This window comes from Ambystoma mexicanum, chromosome 2p (assembly GCF_040938575.1).
Source record: "Ambystoma mexicanum isolate Mex_15411 chromosome 2p, UKY_AmexF1_1, whole genome shotgun sequence".
NCBI lineage: Eukaryota > Metazoa > Chordata > Amphibia > Caudata > Ambystomatidae > Ambystoma > Ambystoma mexicanum.
Window position 1 is genome coordinate 544,073,403 of NC_090923.1, and position 21,505 is coordinate 544,094,907.

At 47.7% G+C, this 21,505-nt stretch overlaps 1 protein-coding gene across 5 annotated transcripts in view; it reads left to right on the forward strand.

Moving 5' to 3' along the window:
- The window catches only part of LOC138566537 (calpain-1 catalytic subunit-like), an 845,562-nt gene that overhangs the window by 660,040 nt on the left and 164,017 nt on the right, over positions 1–21,505 (forward strand). For 4 of the 5 annotated variants that reach the window (XR_011301953.1, XM_069643985.1, XM_069643986.1 and 1 more), the window contains 2 exons: positions 4,463–4,527; positions 7,131–7,199. The exons of the other annotated variant lie outside the window; for it this stretch is intronic. Coding sequence is in view for 3 of the 4 variants with exons in the window: in XM_069643985.1 (XP_069500086.1) it covers positions 4,463–4,527; positions 7,131–7,199 (134 nt within the window). In the remaining variant the exon portion in view is untranslated. The remainder of the gene's footprint in view (positions 1–4,462; positions 4,528–7,130; positions 7,200–21,505) is intronic. 5 annotated transcript variants of the gene reach the window in all.

Genomic DNA, 21,505 nt, shown 5'->3' on the forward strand with positions numbered 1-21,505 from the left:
TTATGTTGGATGCACTGGCCGCTTTCGACATAGTGGACCATGACATCCTGATCCACCATTTAGAGAGACATGTTATGATCTCAGCAGCCAGATGGTTTAAATGCTTCTTAGCTGCTAGGACACAACAGGTTCAACTTGGCCCTTATCTGTCCACTAAACAATGTACATCATGCAGAGTCCCTTAGGGCTCTCCACTGTTTCCGTTGCTGGTTACCATTTATGTGAGACCACTTTATTATAGTTTTGAAAAATACAAATAGGTTTTCACGCATACACAGTAGATGCTCATATTCATCTGAAACTTTCTGGCTGTAATTTGGTGGAACGCCTGGATGCTAGACAATGCTCTACAACTCAACCCCAATAAAACCAATTATTCTTCTATGGCCCAAGTCTAAATTTCACACTCCTGATAATTTGCCATCAGCTCCTGCGTCTATGCAGAACAGCACCATTCATTCACTCCGAGCATCGGCCTAGTGTAGTAGGGGTTCTGATTAACTCTAAAATCAACTATTGTAATGCTTTGTATATGTGAAGTTCTGCTCGGCTCATCAGATCAATCGATTACAAATAATTCAAAACACAGCAATCAGTTTGATTTTTAACTTGTCACGCCATGATACTACTGCTGCCTTGTGTCTACCTCTTCGTTAGCTTCCACTGGATAGACTGATTTTAAATGTCTACATAATTTGGCCTCCATGTATCTGTAGACCAAATTTAACAGATATATTTCATAACAAGCTTTACGTTCAACAGATAGGAGGATTTTCTTGGTCAACCCTACCTCTAATTTTGTGCATAGAGGAGACTGTCAATTTGTGGTTATTTTCCCTAGATTATGGAATACTCTACCGTTAAGGATCCGTAAATAGGACAGTTCTCTGCAATTCCAGAAGACCATTAAGGCCTGGCTGCCCTGCTAGTACGATACATTGGTGCATGGGGTCTATATATGAAGCTGGCATTGGAATGTAGTGTATTTTGTTTGCACTTTGATGCAATGTAGTTTGTTTGTGCCACATTATAAATCCCCATCACAAATTACCACCCTAATTTCTGTGAAGAAGGTTGTCTGTTGTTGCGTACTGTAGTTAAAAGAGCATATTTTAGCAAACTGATGGAGCAGTCTTTCAACAGAAAGTCAAAGAAAATCTCAATTTTTATACAATTTATTGGTCAAATGCCCAATATGTAAGATGTGAAAGATGTAAGTATGTGTTTTGAGAAGCCATTAAAACCTTCTCTTAGCATAGAAACACAAAGGCTGTGCCTGGCTCTTGAATCCTGACACACAAATGTACCAGCTAACTCTGTGCGTGGCCAGTAATATTATGTACAGCAATGATACTGCAAGAAAACATGTTCATGTTCATGCTGGTTCTGCCAGTATATGCCAGTATCCCCAGGTAGAACATTCTCTTGATGGCTTTGCCCCTAATGCCAGTAAAAATCTACTGCTGCAGAAAGAAAACATGTTATTGATGCTGCACAAATGGTTACCCAACACCCGCACCACCATGTAAGAATACGCCAGTAAAACATGCTATTCTACAGTAAGGAACGCTTTCCTTGTTTCGCTGCAGAAATGTCTCCACCCATGACCCACCATGCAAGAACACTCATCATGTTGATTTTGCCACCAACCTCAGTAAAACATGCAATACAACAGTAAGAAAACATGTACTTGCTGACTGCACAAGTGCTCCCACCAGCCACCTCATGTAAGAACACACATCATATTGGCTTTGCCCCTTATGTGAGTATAAAAATGCCATTCTGGCCACGTAATAACACTTATCACAGTTACTTGATCATAGATACCCAGAAACAAATGGCATGCCACTGTAAGAAATAACTAGACTGGCTGTGTTAAAATGCCAGTCTAGCTACACAATAACACATATCATGCTTGCTGTATCATAGATGCACAGTAAAAAATGCCATGTCACAGGAAGAAAGTGGTAGACTGGCTTCACCCAAATACCATTCTAGCCAGTTAATAACACCTATCATGCTTGCCTTTTAATAGATGCCCATTACAAAATATCATGCCACAGTAAGAAATGGCTAGATTGGCTGCATCAAAATGCCATTCTAGCCACGTAATAACACTTATCATGTTGCTTTATTATAAATGCCCAGTAAAAAATGTCTTGCCGCAAAAAGAAATGGTTAAGCTGGCTGCCCCAAAATGCAAGTGTAGCCACGTAATAACATATTTCATGCTTACTTTATCATGGAGATAAAATGCTATAGTAGCCAGAGAGAACCCTCCCCCAGCTCCTCTCTCTCCCTCTGCCCCCACCAGCCTTTCATACCACCCCCTGCCCCTTGGCGGCTGGCCCAGCACAAACACACAGGCACTCACATCTAGACACATTTACTCACACCACTCACTCGCTCATTCACACGTGCACCCATACAGCATACAATCGCTCATTCACACGTGCACCCATGCAGCATACACTCGCTCACACGTGCACCCATACAGCATACACTCGCTCATTCACACGTGCACCCATGCAGCATACACTCGCTCATTCACACGTGCACCCATGCAGCATACACTCGCTCATTCACATGCACCCAGCCATCCATCCATTCATCATACTCACTCATTCACAAGCACACATTACATAATGCACCCTTGCATGCATGCATGAACACCACATACATACAAACATACATCATGAACATCCAACACCCACACTTACAAAAAATATTTTATTGGTTTTATCTGCTGTCCAAATCTGTCTTCCCCGAGAAACTCCAGGCCTCTGACTCTCGTGCTCCACCAGGCAAGACAGAAACCATGAAGCAGGGAGAGCTTCCTGATCCATGACTTGCACAGCACCAGAGCTGGAACATTCCTTTCTGAAGTTGGAGTGCACTCTGACTTTAGAAAGAAATAAGATTTATTTTAGGTAATATCTTTTTATTTATTTTATTACAAGAAAAACAGTGGTGAGCAGAGGTATAGCGAATTTCCAACTGGTCATGCATGTACAACAGCCTATTACTAAATGTGAATGTCACAAAGCTGTTCTGCTAGTAGCAGTCAGACATTCCTGTCATTGTTTAAACCCACGCTCGCTTATAAACACCACTGAAATCTTGTCAGTATACGTGTTGTGGCTAGGATTATAACAGCCTCCCCCATTACTCTTATATGCTGTGTACCCTCCCTTTGTACTCCCTTCTGCCATCTGGCCAGGCTATCCAATCCCTAATTCCAGCCTAGACCAATAAGGTGGGTTCAGATCTGGGGTTTCATTTAATAGGTCGTATGATTCATGCCACACGCTATAATTGCCTGTGTCGTCGTCATCTGTTCACGGAGCATTATCTCGGGAGTAAATCTCTGCTCTGATCCACTTTTTGATATCGATCAGCGACATCACATATTTCAGCCCTCAGTCGATGTCATGCTATGTGCCTCTTAGTTCACACCAATCACAGAGCACATAGCTTGCTTGCTGCACCCTCTCTTTTCCTGGTGGGCAGCAATCCTAATAAACAATGTTTAATTGTCAGATGTATAGCCTTTCCTGAGAGTCTACCAAGCGTTTTCACCACGGGTTCCAAATAAGGCGCTGCCGTACCACATTCCAACCACATATGTAAATATGTACCCCCCGAAGCCCACATCAGAACCGATTTTTTTAAGTAAGCGCACACACTCCATCTTCAGAAAGAATTGCTTAAGAACGTATTTCTTTCTGAAGGCGGAGTGCATGCAATCCAACACACAAAATCAATATTTTCTTTCTGAAGCTGGATGGGCAGGGGCCACGCATCCGGAAATGGTGTGGCAGATCCCCCCCACCTCCCACACCACAGGGGCAGCTGCGGTGGCCCCCTCTACACCCGTGGACCATAGTCCCAGGAAGATACTAATATTTTATTTGTAAACAACATATACTTGTTTTCAAACTGTGTATCTTTGAATCTTACTGTTTGGATTTTTTCTACAATACCACCAATGTCTTTTTCATACTGGGTCACAGCTTTTAAGTGTTTAGACACATTACATGCAAGACCTTGAGTAAATAACATGGCCCTGCTTAAAATGTAATTTCTCCATACTGGGTTTGAGAACTGTTTTCCAATGGGTGCAAGTATTTGTCTGCTTTCTATCCCAAATGCATTGCTCTGTTGATAAAGGGACCATCTGAGGAATACATTATTTGCATATTGTTTCCTGAAGCCAATGCAGTTTATCCTGTGACCACCACCTGGTTAAGAAGTCTGTGGAGCTTCCAAAGCACATGCATTTTACCATCTCAGCATATTTTCAGTTAATCCAGTAAAAAGGTATCAAAAACGCACATTATAATAGTAACAAAAACTAGGAAATGCTTGTTTTCAAGCTCGTCTGTCTGTCCAATGTGCCTTAGTGGGAGGAATGTGGCATCTCTGGTGACATCCTTGGTTGACTGGCTGTTTTCTTTTTCAGGTCCACTTCAGAGCTCAGAGGGGTTTGACTTAGAGAGCTGCAGGAGCCTCGTGTCTTTAATGGATGTATCCTTCCTTCTCTAGCCAAATCGGCTCCGTGATACAAATGCCGTCACAGGACTGCCTCTGTACTGGCTGACCTCATGCCTCTCTGAACGACCTTCTCAGGTTCAACTGGGCCCTTTTCTCTCCTCCATCTCACTCTCCACCTGTGGTGTCCCACAGGGGTCTATTCTCTCACATTGGATTTTCAACATCTACCATGCCACCCTAGCCCATCTGATCACAGCCTTCTCTCCTAACTTACAGTGTTATGCGGACAGCACTCAATTCTCCTTCAAGCTTCCATCCTATGCCTCCTCCTCTTCCTCTCTCATACCAGACTGTCTGTCTGCTATTCAGGCATGGTGCACTGCTAACAATCTCTGCCTTAATGCCAGTAAGATCGAGATCCTTCTTATTGGGACTCCTGCTCCCTGCTTTGTTCCTACACTCTGGCAGCCCTTCATGGGTGCCCTCCCTCCATCCTCCTTTGAGGCAGAAAGCCTAGGTGTCCTCTTCAACTCCTCTCTCTCCTTCTCTCCTCACATCACGGACCTTGCCAAGAAAGCTCACTTTCAGCTTCACCTCATCAGAGGCATTCTTCCTTTCCTCCCCTTCCCCCAGAAACTCTCCAGAGGTCGGGTTCTCTCCAGGCTGGACTACTGTAACAGCCTCTTCCTCAACCTACCTAATTCCTCCATTCGCCCCTTCAACTAATCCAGAATAGGACTGCAAAACGTATCCTTGGCCTCAAACCCAGACACTGCATCTGTCCAGCCCTAAAATATCTACACTGGCGCTCGATTGCTGCTAGGATCAAGTTTAAAACCCTCCGCATCATCCACAAGACTTTCTGTGGCCTGGGACCCCGCTACATCCAATTCTGTCTCCCTAAATATCTCCATGCTAGAGCCCTTCTGTCTAGCGCCAACTCTCTGCAGATCAGACACTTCTCCAAGCAGAAAATGGAGTGTAGATCTCTCTCTCCGTGGTGCCTCCTTCTGGAAGGGCCTCCCTGCTCCTTTCAGATTTGAACAGGATCTCCTTAAGTTCTGGAGGCTTCTCAAGACCTTCCTTTTCCGTTCCTGATTCCCTCTTCCCCTCCCCTGCTAATCCATCCCCCTCTGCACTTGACTGACTGCCTGGTTCCTTCAGATTCTCACAGGACACCAGGCCCTCCCCTGCTAGTCTATCCCTGCACTTGGTCTCCCCTGACCCTCCGCCCCCAAACCTGCACTTGTCCTTCTGGGCTCACTCACCCTGCATTTGCCTGGCTGGCCCTGCACCCCATTAGCCCTTCGAGCCCATTCCTCACACCTAGCACGTGGATCTTCTGGCCCTGTACTTTCTTCTTCCTGGGCTCGTTCCACCTGGCCACTGGCTTTACCTTTCCGGCACTTCGCCCTGTTCCCTCCCCCTGCACTTCTGTTACTGCACTTGCACAAGCCAAATGTCAAAAGGCCTAGTAGGAGCGTTCTTTTTTGTCATCCCTGTCCCCCCTCTTGTCTTGTTGCGCCTTGAAACACATTGTGTAATATAAAAACCCAATAAATAAAATAAATATCCCAACTACTCTTGGGCTTTTCAGAACCGCACTCATTGTATTAGGGAATCAGCGCATGGAGCTCTTCCGATTGGCTTTCCTTTTTCTTTCCTTTGTTCCCTGTCCACCATTCCATATCATTTAGTTGCTGTAAATCCTGTTAGCTTCAGTCTCTCTTCAATTTTGCTTCATGCCCTGGCGTCTAAATTATCATGCTCTCATACATTCTTTAACATGTCCCCCCCAACTCTCTATGGTTCCAACATTTTCACCCATTTTCTTTCCCCTTCAAAATGTCTGTTGTGTTTGCTCAAACATGGAAATAAGAGCAAATAGAAGACTTTCAATGGCACATTTTCAGCAGAGTAACACAACCATAGTTCTGTTCTCTTATACAAGTGTGTTCATTTTGAATACAAGGAAGGATCTCCCTAATTCCATACCGTCATTCAAAAGTGTATAGCGTAGCACAGTTTTAACTTTTAATTGCACTTTTACATTGAGATTATTAAAGGGTTTGAATGCATTTTGGAACGTCCAGCCCAGAGTTCTTTGGAACAACCTGTTTTGAAAGTGGCGTTAATTCGTTCTTTTTAATGTTAATTTGTTAAAAACAATTCAATGCATCAAATAGGAATATAAAAAGTAGCACAGTTTTAACTTTTAATTGCACTTTTACATTGAGATTATTAAAGGGTTTGAATGCATTTTGGAACGTCCAGCCCAGAGTTCTTTGGAACAACCTGTTTTGAAAGTGGCGTTAATTCGTTCTTTTTAATGTTAATTTGTTAAAAACAATTCAATGCATCAAATAGGAATATAAAAAGTAGGATTCAAACTGTTAGATTAGTGATGTCAATGTTATAAAAAAAAGAATTAACGTAATTTACATATATTCAATACCATAGTAATAAATAGAAAATGCAAACATTTTCCTAGCTAAATGCATAAATGTACCAACATAAACACGGGGAAAGGCAAAACAGTGTGTATGGGAATACATCTAGACGTAGGGGAATAAAACCGTTGAGCTGTTCGTTCTCAACGTGATAATGCGTTGGCAAACCTTAACCTCACATCACAGAGCTGTGGCTTTGGTAAGCTGGGCTGGGAAGATTTTCAGACGCTCTGGAGTAAATTCTGCAGTGGAACGGTGAGTAGCAGGAGTGCAGACTACATTTTTCAACAGTGTACTAGAGACACTTCTCCCCTCCCTCTTGAACGCCGGTCTTCTCTCCCACCCTTACCCCCCCCCCCCTCTGACTTTCATGTGTTTTTTACTGGTAACTTACTACCCCATCTATGCCCAGCCTCTGCCTGCTTCATGTCTCATTAACAGGTAGCATGGCAGCCGAATCCCACATGTCCATTCCAACAACACGTGGGGCAAGATCTTAAAACAGCTGAATAACACCTACCTGTTTCTTTCCCATCATTAAACTCTTTCACATTAGTCAAAAAATGTTTGACTGAAAGGACTGTAAAGTACTTGGCGGAATGTTAATAATCATTCATAATGAAGAACATATGTTTAAAAAAACTTTAATTCCATCTTGCTCAATAGTGTAAAGTACCTCGACAACAGTGGCAGTGCAATTCTTTCCTTGCTTCGTACAAGCAAGGTTACTTATTTGTAGTTAGCTATTGTAAAGTTGGGTCCCTTTGTAGTGTATTAGCAGGATGGTGCCCTTGTGCCTCCATGTATAACAGTGATAGTAAAGAAGACGAGTACATCCTCATGTGTTGTTGTATCTACCTATATTGTTTCCATTGGGGATTGGGGTGGCCATCCAAGCAATGAGAGACGGAGACCAGCACAAACCAGTACGGAACCTTCAATCCCCTGCAGCTAAGGGACACACACACACACGCACGCATTTATTTACCCTAGACACCTTGCAGTGATGTCGTCCTTGATTCCACAATAAGCTAATTGGGATGTTCGCTCGTCACTGCTGTGCTCTACCAGCCTGGCGATTTCCCTGATCCCACACCCATGACATCCCTGCTGAATATTACACAACCCCTAACTGCGCTTGTTTGCTGACACCACTGAATCTGGTGCCTTTCTCGGTCACTTCCTTGCCCTTCCACTGAACCTTCACCATACATGGTGATTGAAACAGGTATAATTGTCTCATCTTTGGGTTGTCCTCAATGGTCAAGATGGTCCAGAACACCATGTGAAAAATACAGGCAATTTTGCACGTATTGCAAAAAGCCATCTGTAAAGTGTTACTCAAAAGCAGCAAAACACTAAACAAAGAAAATGAAAAAACAAGGTATGTGTCCGCTCCTTGCAATTGTTTTTCTGATAAATGTTACCTATGCGAGTGTCCCTAGACCCAGCAGAATTGGTGAACGTGAACGCCTCACTACCCTCTCCTAATTTACACATTGTGCATTCTCTGGTGAACACTGTACACACTCCAAAATATGGCCCCCTTGTACATGACTAGTTGTTTTTCTCTAGTGTATTTGGGTTTTGCATCTCAATGAATAAAACCTCTGTGACCCAAGGGTTCCCTGAAGCTTACGCCATACTTATTGAATTGCTCTAATCCCAGTAGATTGTACAAGAGTATCAAACATTTTCTTTTTATACACTTTGTTTACTCTGCCCCAACCCAAACTATAGTAATGGCGAACAGACAACCCCGGTGCAATGGCGAACAGACACCCCCGGTGCTTCTAGGCATCATTTTAGCTCAGTAGTGAATTTTGTATCCCTTTTTAGAATTTCAAATAGAGGTGTGTGCTTTTTAACATCCATGCACCCTTTTTGCATTGCATTTTGTGTCCCTTTTTGGGATTCAAATCTAGGTGTGAGCTTTAACATCCTTGCACCCTTTTTGAAATTATGATATGCGTGACAAGAGAAGGAAGGGGTGACAGGAGGAGGACAAAACAACGATCTTACTTGGTCGTCTGTCATTCAGATCCTGCAAGTGCATGGGGGGGGGAGTGCCAGAGGGCTCGGGGGAGGGAGAGTGGAGGTAACTGGTAAGTGCTCCGGTTGGTGGCTCATAAGTACAGAGATTCAGGGGACTGTAGGGTTGCAGATAGAGTCCCTTAAGTGGTTGGGAGGCCCGGAGGCAGTGCAAGGGAAACTGGTCGTGCATGACCCTGGTCCCGTACATTCAGTGGGTGGCCAGGTTACCAGAGTGCGCAGCAGACAGGGACATCAGCAAGGGAGAGTGAGAGAGAAAGCGGAAGCGAAACGTAAGCTCTTGAGTTGCTTCCGGAACCTTAGCTAGTCCCTCAGAGAGTTGGAGGTGGATGAGTGGAGGGCTCGAGAAGAAAGATGTTTAGGAAGAGAAAGTTGGATGTAGTGTGCTCCCACCCCAGTAAGCCTTGTGGACCATGCAGAGGGTCTTGAACGTGATCCTTGCAGCCACATGGAGCCATCAGAGAGATTTCAGGGCTGGAGAGGTACGATCCCTGGACTTGAGGCCAAGGAGAAGTCTTGCAGTCCTGTTCTAAATAAGCTGTAAAGGGTTAGGAGTAAAGGCACGCAGATTTAAAAAAAGGCTGTTGCAGATGTCCAGCCTAGAGAGGGCCAGGGCTCTAGAGACAGTGAGCATCTGGGGGAAAGTGAGAAAAGGAAGAATACCTCTGAGGAGGTGCACCTTATAGTGTGACTTCTAAGATACATGCGAGATGTGAGGTGAGAAGGAGAAGGTGGAATCGAAGATGACCGCAAGGTTCGTAGCCTCACAGTAAGGAGCAGGTAGCGGGCCTAGGGTGGGTGGCCAGAGTGAGAGAGGGAAGGCAGGAGCACGTGTCCCAATGAGGAGGATCTCAGTCTTATTGGCATTAAGGCAGAGACCATTGGAGGCACGCCATTCCTGAAATGCAGACAAACAGTCTGGTATGAGAGAAGAAGCAGACGAGGCTGAGGGGAGCCTGAAGGAGAGCTGGGTATCATCTGCATAACACTGAAGGTTAGAGCAGAAGGTAGAGATGCAGTAGGCCAGAGGTGCTAGATAGTGGTTAAAGAATCAGGGTGAGAGGTTAGACCCATGCTGAATACCACAAGTAGAGAGAGAGATAGAAGAGAGGAAAGACCCAAGTTGGACCTGGGAGGGTCGATCAGTGAGAAAGGAGGTCAACTAGGCGAGGGCCTGAAAAGGAGATGCCTAGGTTGCCACAGAGACGATAAAGCAGGAGGACACAAGGAAGGTTAGAGTCAAGATTGGAGAGCAAGTCTTCACGGGTGTTCAGGAGAGCAGACTTCCATGCTTCGGGCTGCTCTGAAGTCAGACTGGTGGTCATGGAGAGAACCAACAGATTCAGTATGCAGTTTGCTAATGGCACACCACAATTTGCGCCAGTGTAAGACTGAATTTATTGTTAGTATAAGTAGTGTCCGTTGGCGACACATGTTTCGGCCGTTGGCCTTTTTCACAGCCGGACATGTATTACGAGTTAGAGATTACTGTTTGTTTCTTTCCATATTTCTTAAGTTAGCCAATCAATTGGTGCATTCCCTGAACCACGTCCTTAGAGTTCCGTTCTCACTAATGTATTCAATCCCCTCAGTATGTAAGTTAAGCTTGGAGATGGCCGGCTTTTCCAGGAGTTTGCCCAAGAAAGGAGTAATGGAGATCGGGCGATAGTTTTCTGGGAAGGAAGGGTCTGCAGAGGGCTTCTTAAGAAGGGGGTGTACAAGGGAGTGCTTAAGGCAGGAGGGGAAGTTTCCAGTGGCAAGCATGATTGCAGAAATAAGGCTGGATCAAGGGTGCCGATGTGGACTTTTATAGATCCGACTTGTCTAGAAACATCGTCAAGGCTGAAAAGGTGGAAAGAGGAGAAAGTCAGAGGAGCGGCCGGAGAGGGGCCTGGAATTGTAGAGGGAGAGGAAGCGGAGGAGGAGGAAGAGGAGGTAGAGGAAGCAAGGGTGGACAGGATGTCCTGAGTTCTAGTGGTGAAATGAGATGCCAAGGTCATGCAGAGGGCCTGAGAGGGAACAGGAGAGGTAGACTGCAGCAGGATAGTCAGCTCCTTGCATATTTTAAAAAGTTTGCCGAATTGTTAGATGCCGCAGAGACGCAGGCTTGAATGTAGGCTCTCTTCTTGGAGAGGAAAGAGAGTTTGTATTGCCTTTGGAGCAGGTGGCAGGCCAGTTTGTCAGGTGGATGCTCTTGATACCCTCCACTTCCTCTCGGCCACCCTACACTTGTGCTTAAGGGTGGCAAGGTCAGAATCGTACCAAGAGTTGCACTTGGATGCAGGCTTCAAACAGATCCTCATGACAGGGACATAAGAGTGTTAGATATAGAGAGATGAAGGATGGAGAGGGCTGTGTCAGAGTGTGAGTCAGCTAAAGGTGTAGGAGGAGAAGAGAAAGTAGCGGCGAAAGCCTCCACTGACACATGCTACATGGGCCGGATGACCGAGAAGGTGGGTAGCAGTGCTGGGTCGGCTTAACCTGAGGGTCAGAGAGCGACATGTGAGAGGAGAGAAGAAAGTGGGCAGTCCAAGAGAGAGGAGTGGTGAGAGGGCTGGTGAGGGGGAGGTCTGATGAGATCCAAACATCCAGGGTGGGCCCTGCAGAGTGAGTCGGCCACAGGGTAGAATAGAGAGAGAGTCACACAGGTTGCGAAAGAGCCCAGAGGAGGGGCTAGTAGCATCCACTTGGATATTCAGGTCTCCGAGGAGGAGAAGTTGAGAGGTAACGGCAAGGAGAGAGGAGGAGAGACAAGTCCACTGTGAGAAACCAGAAGGTGTGTCACCCACTAGTCCCAGGGGATCTGTCATCCAGGTGGCCAGTTCCTCGGGGTTGACCAGTGCAGGAGGGTCACCTTGGTGAGAAGTCTTAGGGGAGTAGGTTTGGGACATCCTACCAGGATATTTAGGAACTCTACCCTCCCCCCCTTACAACACAAACACTTTCTCACGGACAGCCCGTTATGAGAGAATACAGACTAACACCCAAGCAGTATACCTGACGTGTCCCACTACAATGGTCAGGCGAGGCCAGGCAATTACGGACCATCACACACACCTTACTTCTATTACACTTCCCCACATGGATAAAAGGCGGAGCACGAGAGCACACTCTGAGCGAGGCAAAGCACACGAGGAAACAGCAGTTTCAAGGCAGCAGCTGACTGGCAGAGGAAAGACAGCAAAACCGAAGGGAATCGCAAGGAGGGAAATTCCCTTGACATTTTCGACAAGGAAACGTTCCTTTCCAGAGACCTCGAGAATAGAAAGCGTAAGACCAGGAAACCTGATGAAAGAATCCACCATTGGTTGTCTGAGAAACCCGGGCCCTCCCGCGTCAATAATCAAGGCAGGGAGAATCGGCAGCGTGGTGGTACCGTCCTTGGCTCCAAGAACAAAGCCGCTTCAGTGAAAACAACACAGCCAGAGAGTTGGGGAGACTGATACAAGACCGGTCTGTGTTGAAGCCACGGTTGCAAGCAGCAACATTGTTAAAAGGCGTGTGGTAAGAGATGGAAGGGAAGTTGAACTGCCGATGACTGATTGAATTTTAAAGCAAGCTACAATACCCATTCGATTGAGCACCCACGTGGTCCGGCACCATGTGGGTGCTCAATCGAAGGTCTCTGTAAGGTATCTTGCTGAGAAGTGACAAAAGTAGATGCATTTGGTCTGATCCTAGCAGAGGGAGACCAATTGAAAGAGAATAAATAAATGTGAATAAAAGTGGTCCTGCGACGGGTTAAGCAAAATCCTCTGAACAATCAAGTCTTCGAATCTGATGAAATAGAAAAAGTTTGGAAAATTACATGAATTTGGTCCGAGCCCGGCAGAGGGAGACCAATTGAAGGTTTTGTGTTAAATTGGGTCTGGCCCGGCGCAGTGGGACCCAGGGTGAACAGTATATCACCTGAGAAGTTGCATACGTGAATATCCTGAGAGGAAAGGAACTTGTATGTTTTGTCATGTTGCATCAGGGCCTCTGAAATAAGAGACTTTGAATGGCAAAGAGACTTTTGCACAGTAGGCCATGATGTTGAAGTCTTGAACTGCTTCCTTGTGATACAGAAGCCAGAGAGTATGCTAAGGTCGAGTGTGCCGACTTGTCCCGTGCTGAAAACGTGGGGGAAGGGAAGTCAACGGCTTCAATATCCTGACGTATCATTTCGTGAACACTTTTCTTTTGCACAACATTGTTTCCCACACTATTTGTATTGAGAGGTAAGGATTGGCAATATGTTCTTTGTTGGTCCTAGCTTGCTCCGATCTTTAGATTTAGGATTAGATAGGCGTTTTTCAAACCCAATTGAAGTTCAATAATCACCCTTGAACTGTGATCACTTTGTCTGTCTTACTATTTGATGCCATGCCTTCCTTACACCACTCAGAGAGGAAGAGGGCGACCTGGCCAGGCAGCCTGTAAATGGTGGCCACAGTGAGAGAGGCCAGAAGAGAAAGCGAGCCTACAGACCAGGAATTCAAAGGAGTAGTAGGCCTGCGTAGGAATGACAGAAGCAGGCATCTACTCTAGGAAGATCAGGGTTACTCCCCCACAAGGCCGGTTGGTTCTGGGTTCGGAGGGGATCTTGTAGCCATCAGCGAGGAGGGTGTCAAAACTTGTGACAAAGCTGGCCATGAACCAAATCTCGGTGAGACCGAGTACATCCAAATCAAGCTCTTCCAGGAGACGGCAGATTTCTGAGTAGTGTTTGACAGCAGAGCAAGAGTAAATAGTAGCAACGTGGAACAGATTGCCACCATTGCGAGACTTGGAGGGGTACAAGCATTAGATAAGCCCTGCGGAAGTGTTGAGGTGCCTGAGAATGGGCAGAGGAGGAAGGAGGGGATTGTAGGGTAGTCGGAGAGGAAGAAGAGAGTGCCGGAGAGGTGGCAGAGGGAGGAGACGGCAGAGTGGCAAGAGAAGCAGCAGAGGGTGCCAGAGAGGTGGCAGAGGAATAAGGCGACAGAGCAGCCAAAGAAGCAGCGGGGGAAGCCAGAGGTGTGGTGGACAAAGGAGGTGCCAGAGAGGGGAAGATAGGAGTAGCAGGGGAGGAAAGGAAGTTGATAGGATGCGGGAAGCATCTATTGAAAAGGAGGAGCCCTGGACCAAGACGGCACCATTTAAGTAGACATTAATGATGGTCTTGGAAGAGTGGAAGGGGGCAAGGAGGGCCTCCCATCGGGAGCCACCATTAATGGGAGAGGAGGAAAAAGGAGAGATATCAGAGACCATATTTGGGGGGGGGGAGTCCATTGGCCTAGAGAGGGAACGACAAAGAGGATGTCGGTGAGGGTCTGTCTGGAGGAAGCACTGATGTAGGTGTCAGCGATAGGGAGGCCTGGGTTGGAGATTTCAAATCTAGGTGTGTGCTTTTTAACATCCTTGTCCCCTTTTTGCATTGCATGTTGTTTCCCTTTTGGAATTCAAATCTAGGTGTGTGCTTTTTAACATCCTTGCACCTTTTTGCATTGCATTTTGTACCCCTTTTTAAAATTTCAGATCTAGGTGTGTGTTTTGTGACATCCTTGCACCCTTTTTGCATTGCATTTTGTGTCCCTCTTTGTAACTACTAGGCTGCCCGGTGAGTGCGGGCTAGGATTGTGCTGTGCAGCCACTCCTCCTTCGTCAACTACCTCTGCCGCCCCTATGGCACTCATCATCTCCCCGATCATGAGGATCCACCTGAAACCTGCCTTTAAGCATAACACTTGGTACAAACCTGAACTTGCAGACTTGAAATGCAAGTGCATAGCTGCGGAACGGAAATGGCAGTCTTCTTGTGCACCCTCTGACGAACTGGCCTGTTGCCTGCTCCAAAGACAATACAGACTTTCCATCCGTGCTAAGAAAAAAGCCCACATCCAGGCGCGTGTCTCTGGTGCATCCAACAACACGGCTGAACTCTTTAAAATCTGCAGGGAACTAGCCAACCCGTCCGCAGTCTCCTCACCTCTCTCCTCCCAAGCCCTCTGCAACGCATTCGCCACAGAATTTACTACCAAACCTCATGATATCCTGAGCACCCTTGAGTCTCTCTCCCTCCACCCCTATTTGCCTCCTATGGCCTCCCACCCTCTTTCTCCCCCATCACAACTGAATAGGTCACCAGAGTTTTCCACTCCATGACGGTCTACTCCAATCATGTTTCCCCCTGCTCCTCCAGAACCAATAAGGACAATATTGTCTGTCCTGCCCCTGCACTTGCTGATTTCTGCAACCACATTTTTGCCACTGGATGCCCTCCTCCCTCAAGCACTCCATTGTTCGCCCCTCCTGAAAAAACCTTCAGCGGACCCCACCTGTCTAGCCAACTCCCACCCCATATTCATCACCCCCTTCCTTGGGAAACTCCTGGCGAAGCTGGCCCTCCCCCAACTTACCTCACACACTGAACCTGTGGGCTGCCTCCATAATCATCAATCTGGATTCTGGGCATCCAGAGGCACGGAAACTGCTCTTCTAAACACCCATGAGGAATTGCTTGCATCTCTCGATTCCAACTCTCCAGGTGTCCTCATTCTACTTGAGATCTCCTCTGCTTTTGACAGGGTCAACCACTTCATCCTCATATAATGGCTCCATGATACTCTGGATATCTCAGAGTGGGCACTGGACTGGCTGACTTCCTTCCTCAGAGATCGTCCATCCCAGGTCATTCTGGGCACTTTCTCCTCCCCTGCCTCCTCTCCCAGAGGTCCAACCTCTCCCCCTGGCTCTTTAATACCTACCTTGCTCCACTGGCATATCTCATCTCCTCCTTCATCCCTACACTTCCAGTGCCACGCAAACGACACACAACTCTTCAAATTTCCCTCTGACCTGGTGTACTTCCGAGGATCTCTGCCTCAATTCCAGCAAGACTGAGATACTTCCTATTGAGACTCCTGCTCCCTCTTTCTTCCTTTATGGGCTCTCACCCATCAACTTCATCCTCTCTCCTTCCTCCCTCACATTCAGGACCTTTCCACTTTCAACTCTACCTTCTCAAAGGAATTATCCCTTTTCTCATTTTTCCCCAGAAGCTCAATGTCTGCAGAGCTCTGGTTCTCTCTAGCCTACACTACTGCAATAGCCTCTTCCTGAATCTACCCTCCTCTTCTCTATGACCTCTCCAGCTAATCCAGAAATAGGGCAGCAAGACTTAACATTGGCCTCAAGCCCAGGGTTCGCATCTCTTCAGCCCTAAAAACTCTTCACTGGCATCCGCATGGTGCAAGGATCAAATTGAAATCCCTTTGCATCATCCATAAGGCTGTCTGGGGCTGGCGACCACACTATCTACAACTTGCTCTTACTAAATACCCTCCCTCAAGATCTCTCTCCTCCTATGGAACAGCCTCCCCCTTCCTCTTGAGCCGGATCACCTCAAATTCTAGAAACTCCTAAAGACTTCCTTCTGCACCTCCTCCTTCTCCTCCTCCCTTCTCTGTTAATCCACAGTTGCTGAGATTGGTAACCTGGCCTCCCACACCCAGATTACCTTCAGCCTTCGCCCTCTCCAGCACTTACCTGGCACCCACTGGCCTATGCCAGTGTGTGCCTGCACTTACTACATATTGTCCTGCACTTAGCTATTTTCTGGCAGAAGACTCCAGCACTTCCGCCACTGGGCACTTACATGTGCTGGTCACTCTAAAGCACGGGCACTCCAGCATGGGGTCTGGCATGGACCCACATGCTCATGAATATTCCCCATCGTCGACCTGGGAATCCTCTGTAAAAGAAAAAACAGTTTCACTTTCACTCTAAAACTGTATTTCTCCTCTAAACCAATCACTGTCCTCTGGGTCATACTGCCCCCATCCAATGACTGTCCTCTCCCTAAGCCCTGCCTCTGGCAGCCTTCTTCAGATTTTTGCTTCATGCTTCAGTGTTGGGAGTCCTCGAGTTACTCTCCAAGCTATTTTGTACTTTTTCCCATGTTTTTCGCGGCAAAGTTCCATTTTTGTTCCATCGGAGCCTGTGTGCTCCCATCTTCATCGGCCTGTAATGGGAATCTGTTGTCGGTGAAGTTGCGCGCCCCTCAAGGACGATTGTTTGTCAAAGTTTCTGGAAGGCCGTCTTGGGCCTACTTCGCACCCTCCAACCATGGCGGAGGAGAAAAAGGAGGGAAGGACACTTTTTAGGCCCTGCACCCAATGCGGGCTAAGGAACGTCTTTGTGGAGGACAAACATCTAAAGTGTCTATACTGCCTGCACCCGTACCAAAACGAGGATGGGTGCAAGATATATCTGGGCTTCTCAAAGAAGAAGATGACGAAAGACAGGTATAGCAGGCTGGCGGCATGGCTCAAGTCGAACAAGTCCTCTGAACCGTGCTCTGAGCAGGGTCAAGCCTCACCCAGGACCAGTCGGTCCGAGCAGTGGTCTCCCTCCGGTAGGCGGTCGAAGTCCTTTGAGGATGCCCCATCCGTGGGGGTCCAAGACAAGGTCAAGAACTGCAAGACCGATTCCGCCGGGTTCGCTGCTGAAGCAGGTCACAGGTCGGATAGACCACGATTGCTGTCGCCGTCTGCCTCCTTAGCCAGCCTGCAATCGGGTTCCTCCTCAAAGAGGAAGTCCTCCACCCCGGGCATATTACGGGAGAAATCAGAGAAACAAAGGCCGGAGGAAGAGAAGAAGGCCTCACAGGCTCATCAGGTGCAGCCGAAGACGCTGGCGACCGCTTCGTCGACATCCTCTGGGGCGACTGCTGCAGCGAGTGGTAACGACTCGGCGAGGGTGGTCCCTACAGCGCAGAGAGTGACTCTGCCTCCCAGGTGTGAAAAGACCCTGAGAAGCAGGGAACGCTTCGGGCACTCCTGTGGGGTGGTGCTACCGGTCCCGGTACATGCCCCTAAGGAGGGAAAAGGGGGGGTGAGAAGACCCCAGAACAGACCTCCAAAGTTACCATTCAGCCAATGGACAACTCCTCCACAGACAGCAGCGACCAAACGTCCCTCCATACAGTCCACGCGGAGGAGGGCGGTGCAGGGCCTAGCACTCTATCATTCCCTCTTCAGCCGAGGGACAGATCCATGGACATCCTGTCAACTCTCCACACTCTAGTGATGGAGATACAGCAGAGGTTGCCTCCAGCACTGGCACCTGTTGTTCCGCAGGCCCCTGACCAGCCACCATGCAAGAAGAGGAAGCGTCACTTGACACCGCCACATCAGCCTCCTCCACAACGTCAGAACCCGACTCCACCAGACCCAGAAACACACACGGACACTGGCACAGAGACAGCCATGGAAACCGACGAGGATGTGGACTTCGTCCCGGAAGACGGCTGTGAGAAATCTGAAAGTGTCTCACCTGCAAGTACCTGGAGATTTGTCATCGAAGTGGCCAGGATTCAGTTCCTGGGGGTGGACCAGTGGGGGAGGATCACCTGGATGAGGGGTCTTCGGGGAGTGGAAGTGGGATACTGAAGGTTGAGAAGCAGTACCCCTTCCGTGTAACACCTTTCCCCATCTTACCCTGTAGGATATTTAGAAGCCCCCCCCCCCTTTTCCGACATGAACACTCTCACACGGTGACAGACAACGGACTAATACAAGAGCCATTTACCTGACCTGTCCCAACACAAGGGTCAGGCAGTGTCAGACCGTTGACAATCACACACACCTGACAGGCCTTTACCTTCCCCACAGGGATAAAAGACAGAGCACGAGAGCACACTACGAGCAAGGCCAACCGCAGGAGGAAGCAGCTATTCCAGGACGGCAGTTCAAACAGAGAAGAAAGGCTGCGAAAGGTAAAAGAATGATGAGGGAAGTGCCCTTGCCCTTTTCAACCCAGACCCGCAAAGCCTCAGAAAAAGGAAACATAAGACCGGGATTTACAGCTGACTTGCGGATTAATAGATGTCAATGGTGCACGGGGTCCTCCTACATTGATAGCAAAGGCAGGGAGGCACGCTGGCTACCGTGGTACCATCCTTGACTTCAGGAGCAAGACAAGCCAATGAGTTCAGCACAGCCGGTGAGTCGGAGAAAGCTGATAGCAAACCGAACTGTGTGGAGCCCAATGTTGCAATCAGCAACATTATATGAACGCAAGAAACTTGTGAACAAATAACTTGTGTATGTTTGAACTTTTGGGAAAGCCCAGAGAAGGGCCAGCTGCAGAGTGGTCAGGCGCCAGAACTGTGCTCATTCGAAGGACTCTCGCTGGCCCCTTTTTTGGGTTGAAACTGCAAGTCCTAGAAGGCCCTAGGAAAGGCCGCCATGAGGTGTCAGAGTGGTCCTACAAGGGTCACGTCAAATCCCTTGTAAAATCGAAGGTCTCTGACCCATTGCCAAGAGAAAGCTAGGAGAAGGGAAACCACGCTTTCTGATGAAATGAAGCAAAACATAGACTGTATTAAGGATGGCTATGTAAACCCGACAGAGGGATGCCAAGAAAAAATCTAAGAGAAGTAAATCCTGCATCATGATAGTATTGATATTCAGAGTGAAAGGCCACAGTGAACCCAACAGAGGGAGGCCCACGTTTTAAGAAGCACTGTGTTTGTTTGTTAATCAGAATCCGAGCACGGCAGAGAGAGATCCAAGGGGCGAAAAAGCAATCGCCCAATGTGCAAGATCCCTGAAGGAAATTTTGTTTTGTTTGTTGTTGTTTTTTATCCAGCAGGCCTTCTAAGGCAAGAGACTTTGTAGAAAAGAGACTTGGCCCCTGAAGATTCTGGTATCCTTGAATGGAATTGTGAACCTCCTGCTGGAGAGGCCCAGGAGTGTGCTGTGCTCAGGAGGCCCGTGCTTAAGACATGGGGAAGGGAGGCCTAGCCATACCATCCTGACTTATTGTTTTGTCAACACTTCTTTCTTTTTTGGTGAACAGTATCGCACACTATTTTGTAACTTAGCGGTAAGGATTGGCAATAGTTTTATTTTAATATAGGCCCTTTTTATTTGACAAGACGTTGCTAGGACTGCATTATTATTATTGGATGGTCGTAGCTTGCTCCCATCTTAGATTTAGGTTTAGAATAGGCATTTTCCTCACCCATTATACATTTTAATAAACACCCTTTTGAACTGTGATCACTTGTATCTGTCTTTACTGTTTCCACCATGAGTTCCTTACACAGCCAATTGCCGCACCTGGACGCCCCTCATAGAGGCTCTCCACCAGACGAGGTGGGATCATTCCACTCGATCTCCAAAGCCTCTGAGCTGTTCCAGTTTGTGCCTGTGGAAACCAAAAATGAGGGCTTCCTAGATCAGCGACGGGAGTCCAAGAGGAAGACTATCATGGCTGTACCCTTTTTGGACGACATTTGGGAGGAAGACCTGGCCCTTATGAAGAACATATGCACGGCTGCAACCAAACTGGACCGGTTGGAGAAGAAATACAGGGTACCAGACTCCGCAACAAGTGTTTGAGGTCACAACCATCGGCAGAGAAAATGTTCAGCCAACCCTGCATCCGCATCATCAGCTCCTCCGGACGAGGGGAAGAAGATAGACGTCATGGGGAAGAGAGTCCTTTACACTGCTGCTTCCACGGTCAAAGTGGCTAATTCTCTGGCTATCTCGTCCTGATAAAACCGGGAGCTTTGGTACAAGCTGGGCCCTATCCTGGAATTCCCGACGACAAGAAAACCGAGGCTCTCCTCTTCTAGGAAGGGGAGGTGGCGTTGGACCATGTCCTTATAGTGGCACTAGACATCGCTGACTCGGGCTTCTGGCAGATGGGAAACAGTGTTTCCTTCGTCGGCAGGGATGGTTGAAGGCCACTAATTTTTGCCAAGACATTCATGCAAAGGTGCTGGACATGCCGTTCAACAGTGAAAATCTGTTTGGGAAGGCAGTAGATGAATCCCTTCAAGCCATAAAGACTGACACGGAGACGGCGTGTTCCCTTGGCACTTTGCAGCAGCATTGCTAATCTTTTCGCTCCTCCAGGGGGAAATCGAGCAGGTCATCCAAGGGATACTCCACGTTGTACAGACAAACTCCCTGGTCCTCCATACAGGAAGCCTACAGGGGGTGCTTGGAGGCCTACGGTAATGGAGGTGAGCGTCGCCCAAGCAAGCCAGAACTAGCCAAGAGATCGGGCCCTCACTCGTGCACCCCGATTGGAGGCCGGCTGCCGGGGTTCGTCAGTGAGTGGAAGAAGATCACCATGGACAGATGGGTGCTGGATGCTCTCGCCCAGGGACACACCTTGGAGTTCCAACACAGGTTCTCTCATATTCCACTGGTTCCCCATCAGGAGCAATACATCCCTCAGCTCTTGGAAGAAGTGCGAGCCATGTTACGAAAAGGGGCGATAGAGCTCGTTCCCCAGCGGCTCTGGGCCCTATTCCAGATACTTTCTGGTCAGAAAGAAGACGGGGGGGGGTTGCCATCCTAGATCTACACTGTCTGAACAAGTTCCTGAAATCCCAAAAATTCAGGATGGTCACGTTTCAGCATTTGCTCGGCAAACTGGAGGAAGGGGATTTCTTGACGTTGTTGGATCTCGAGCAGGCTTGTCCAACCTTTTCGAATGTGGGGCCGAAGCATTAACGTTTTGTCACC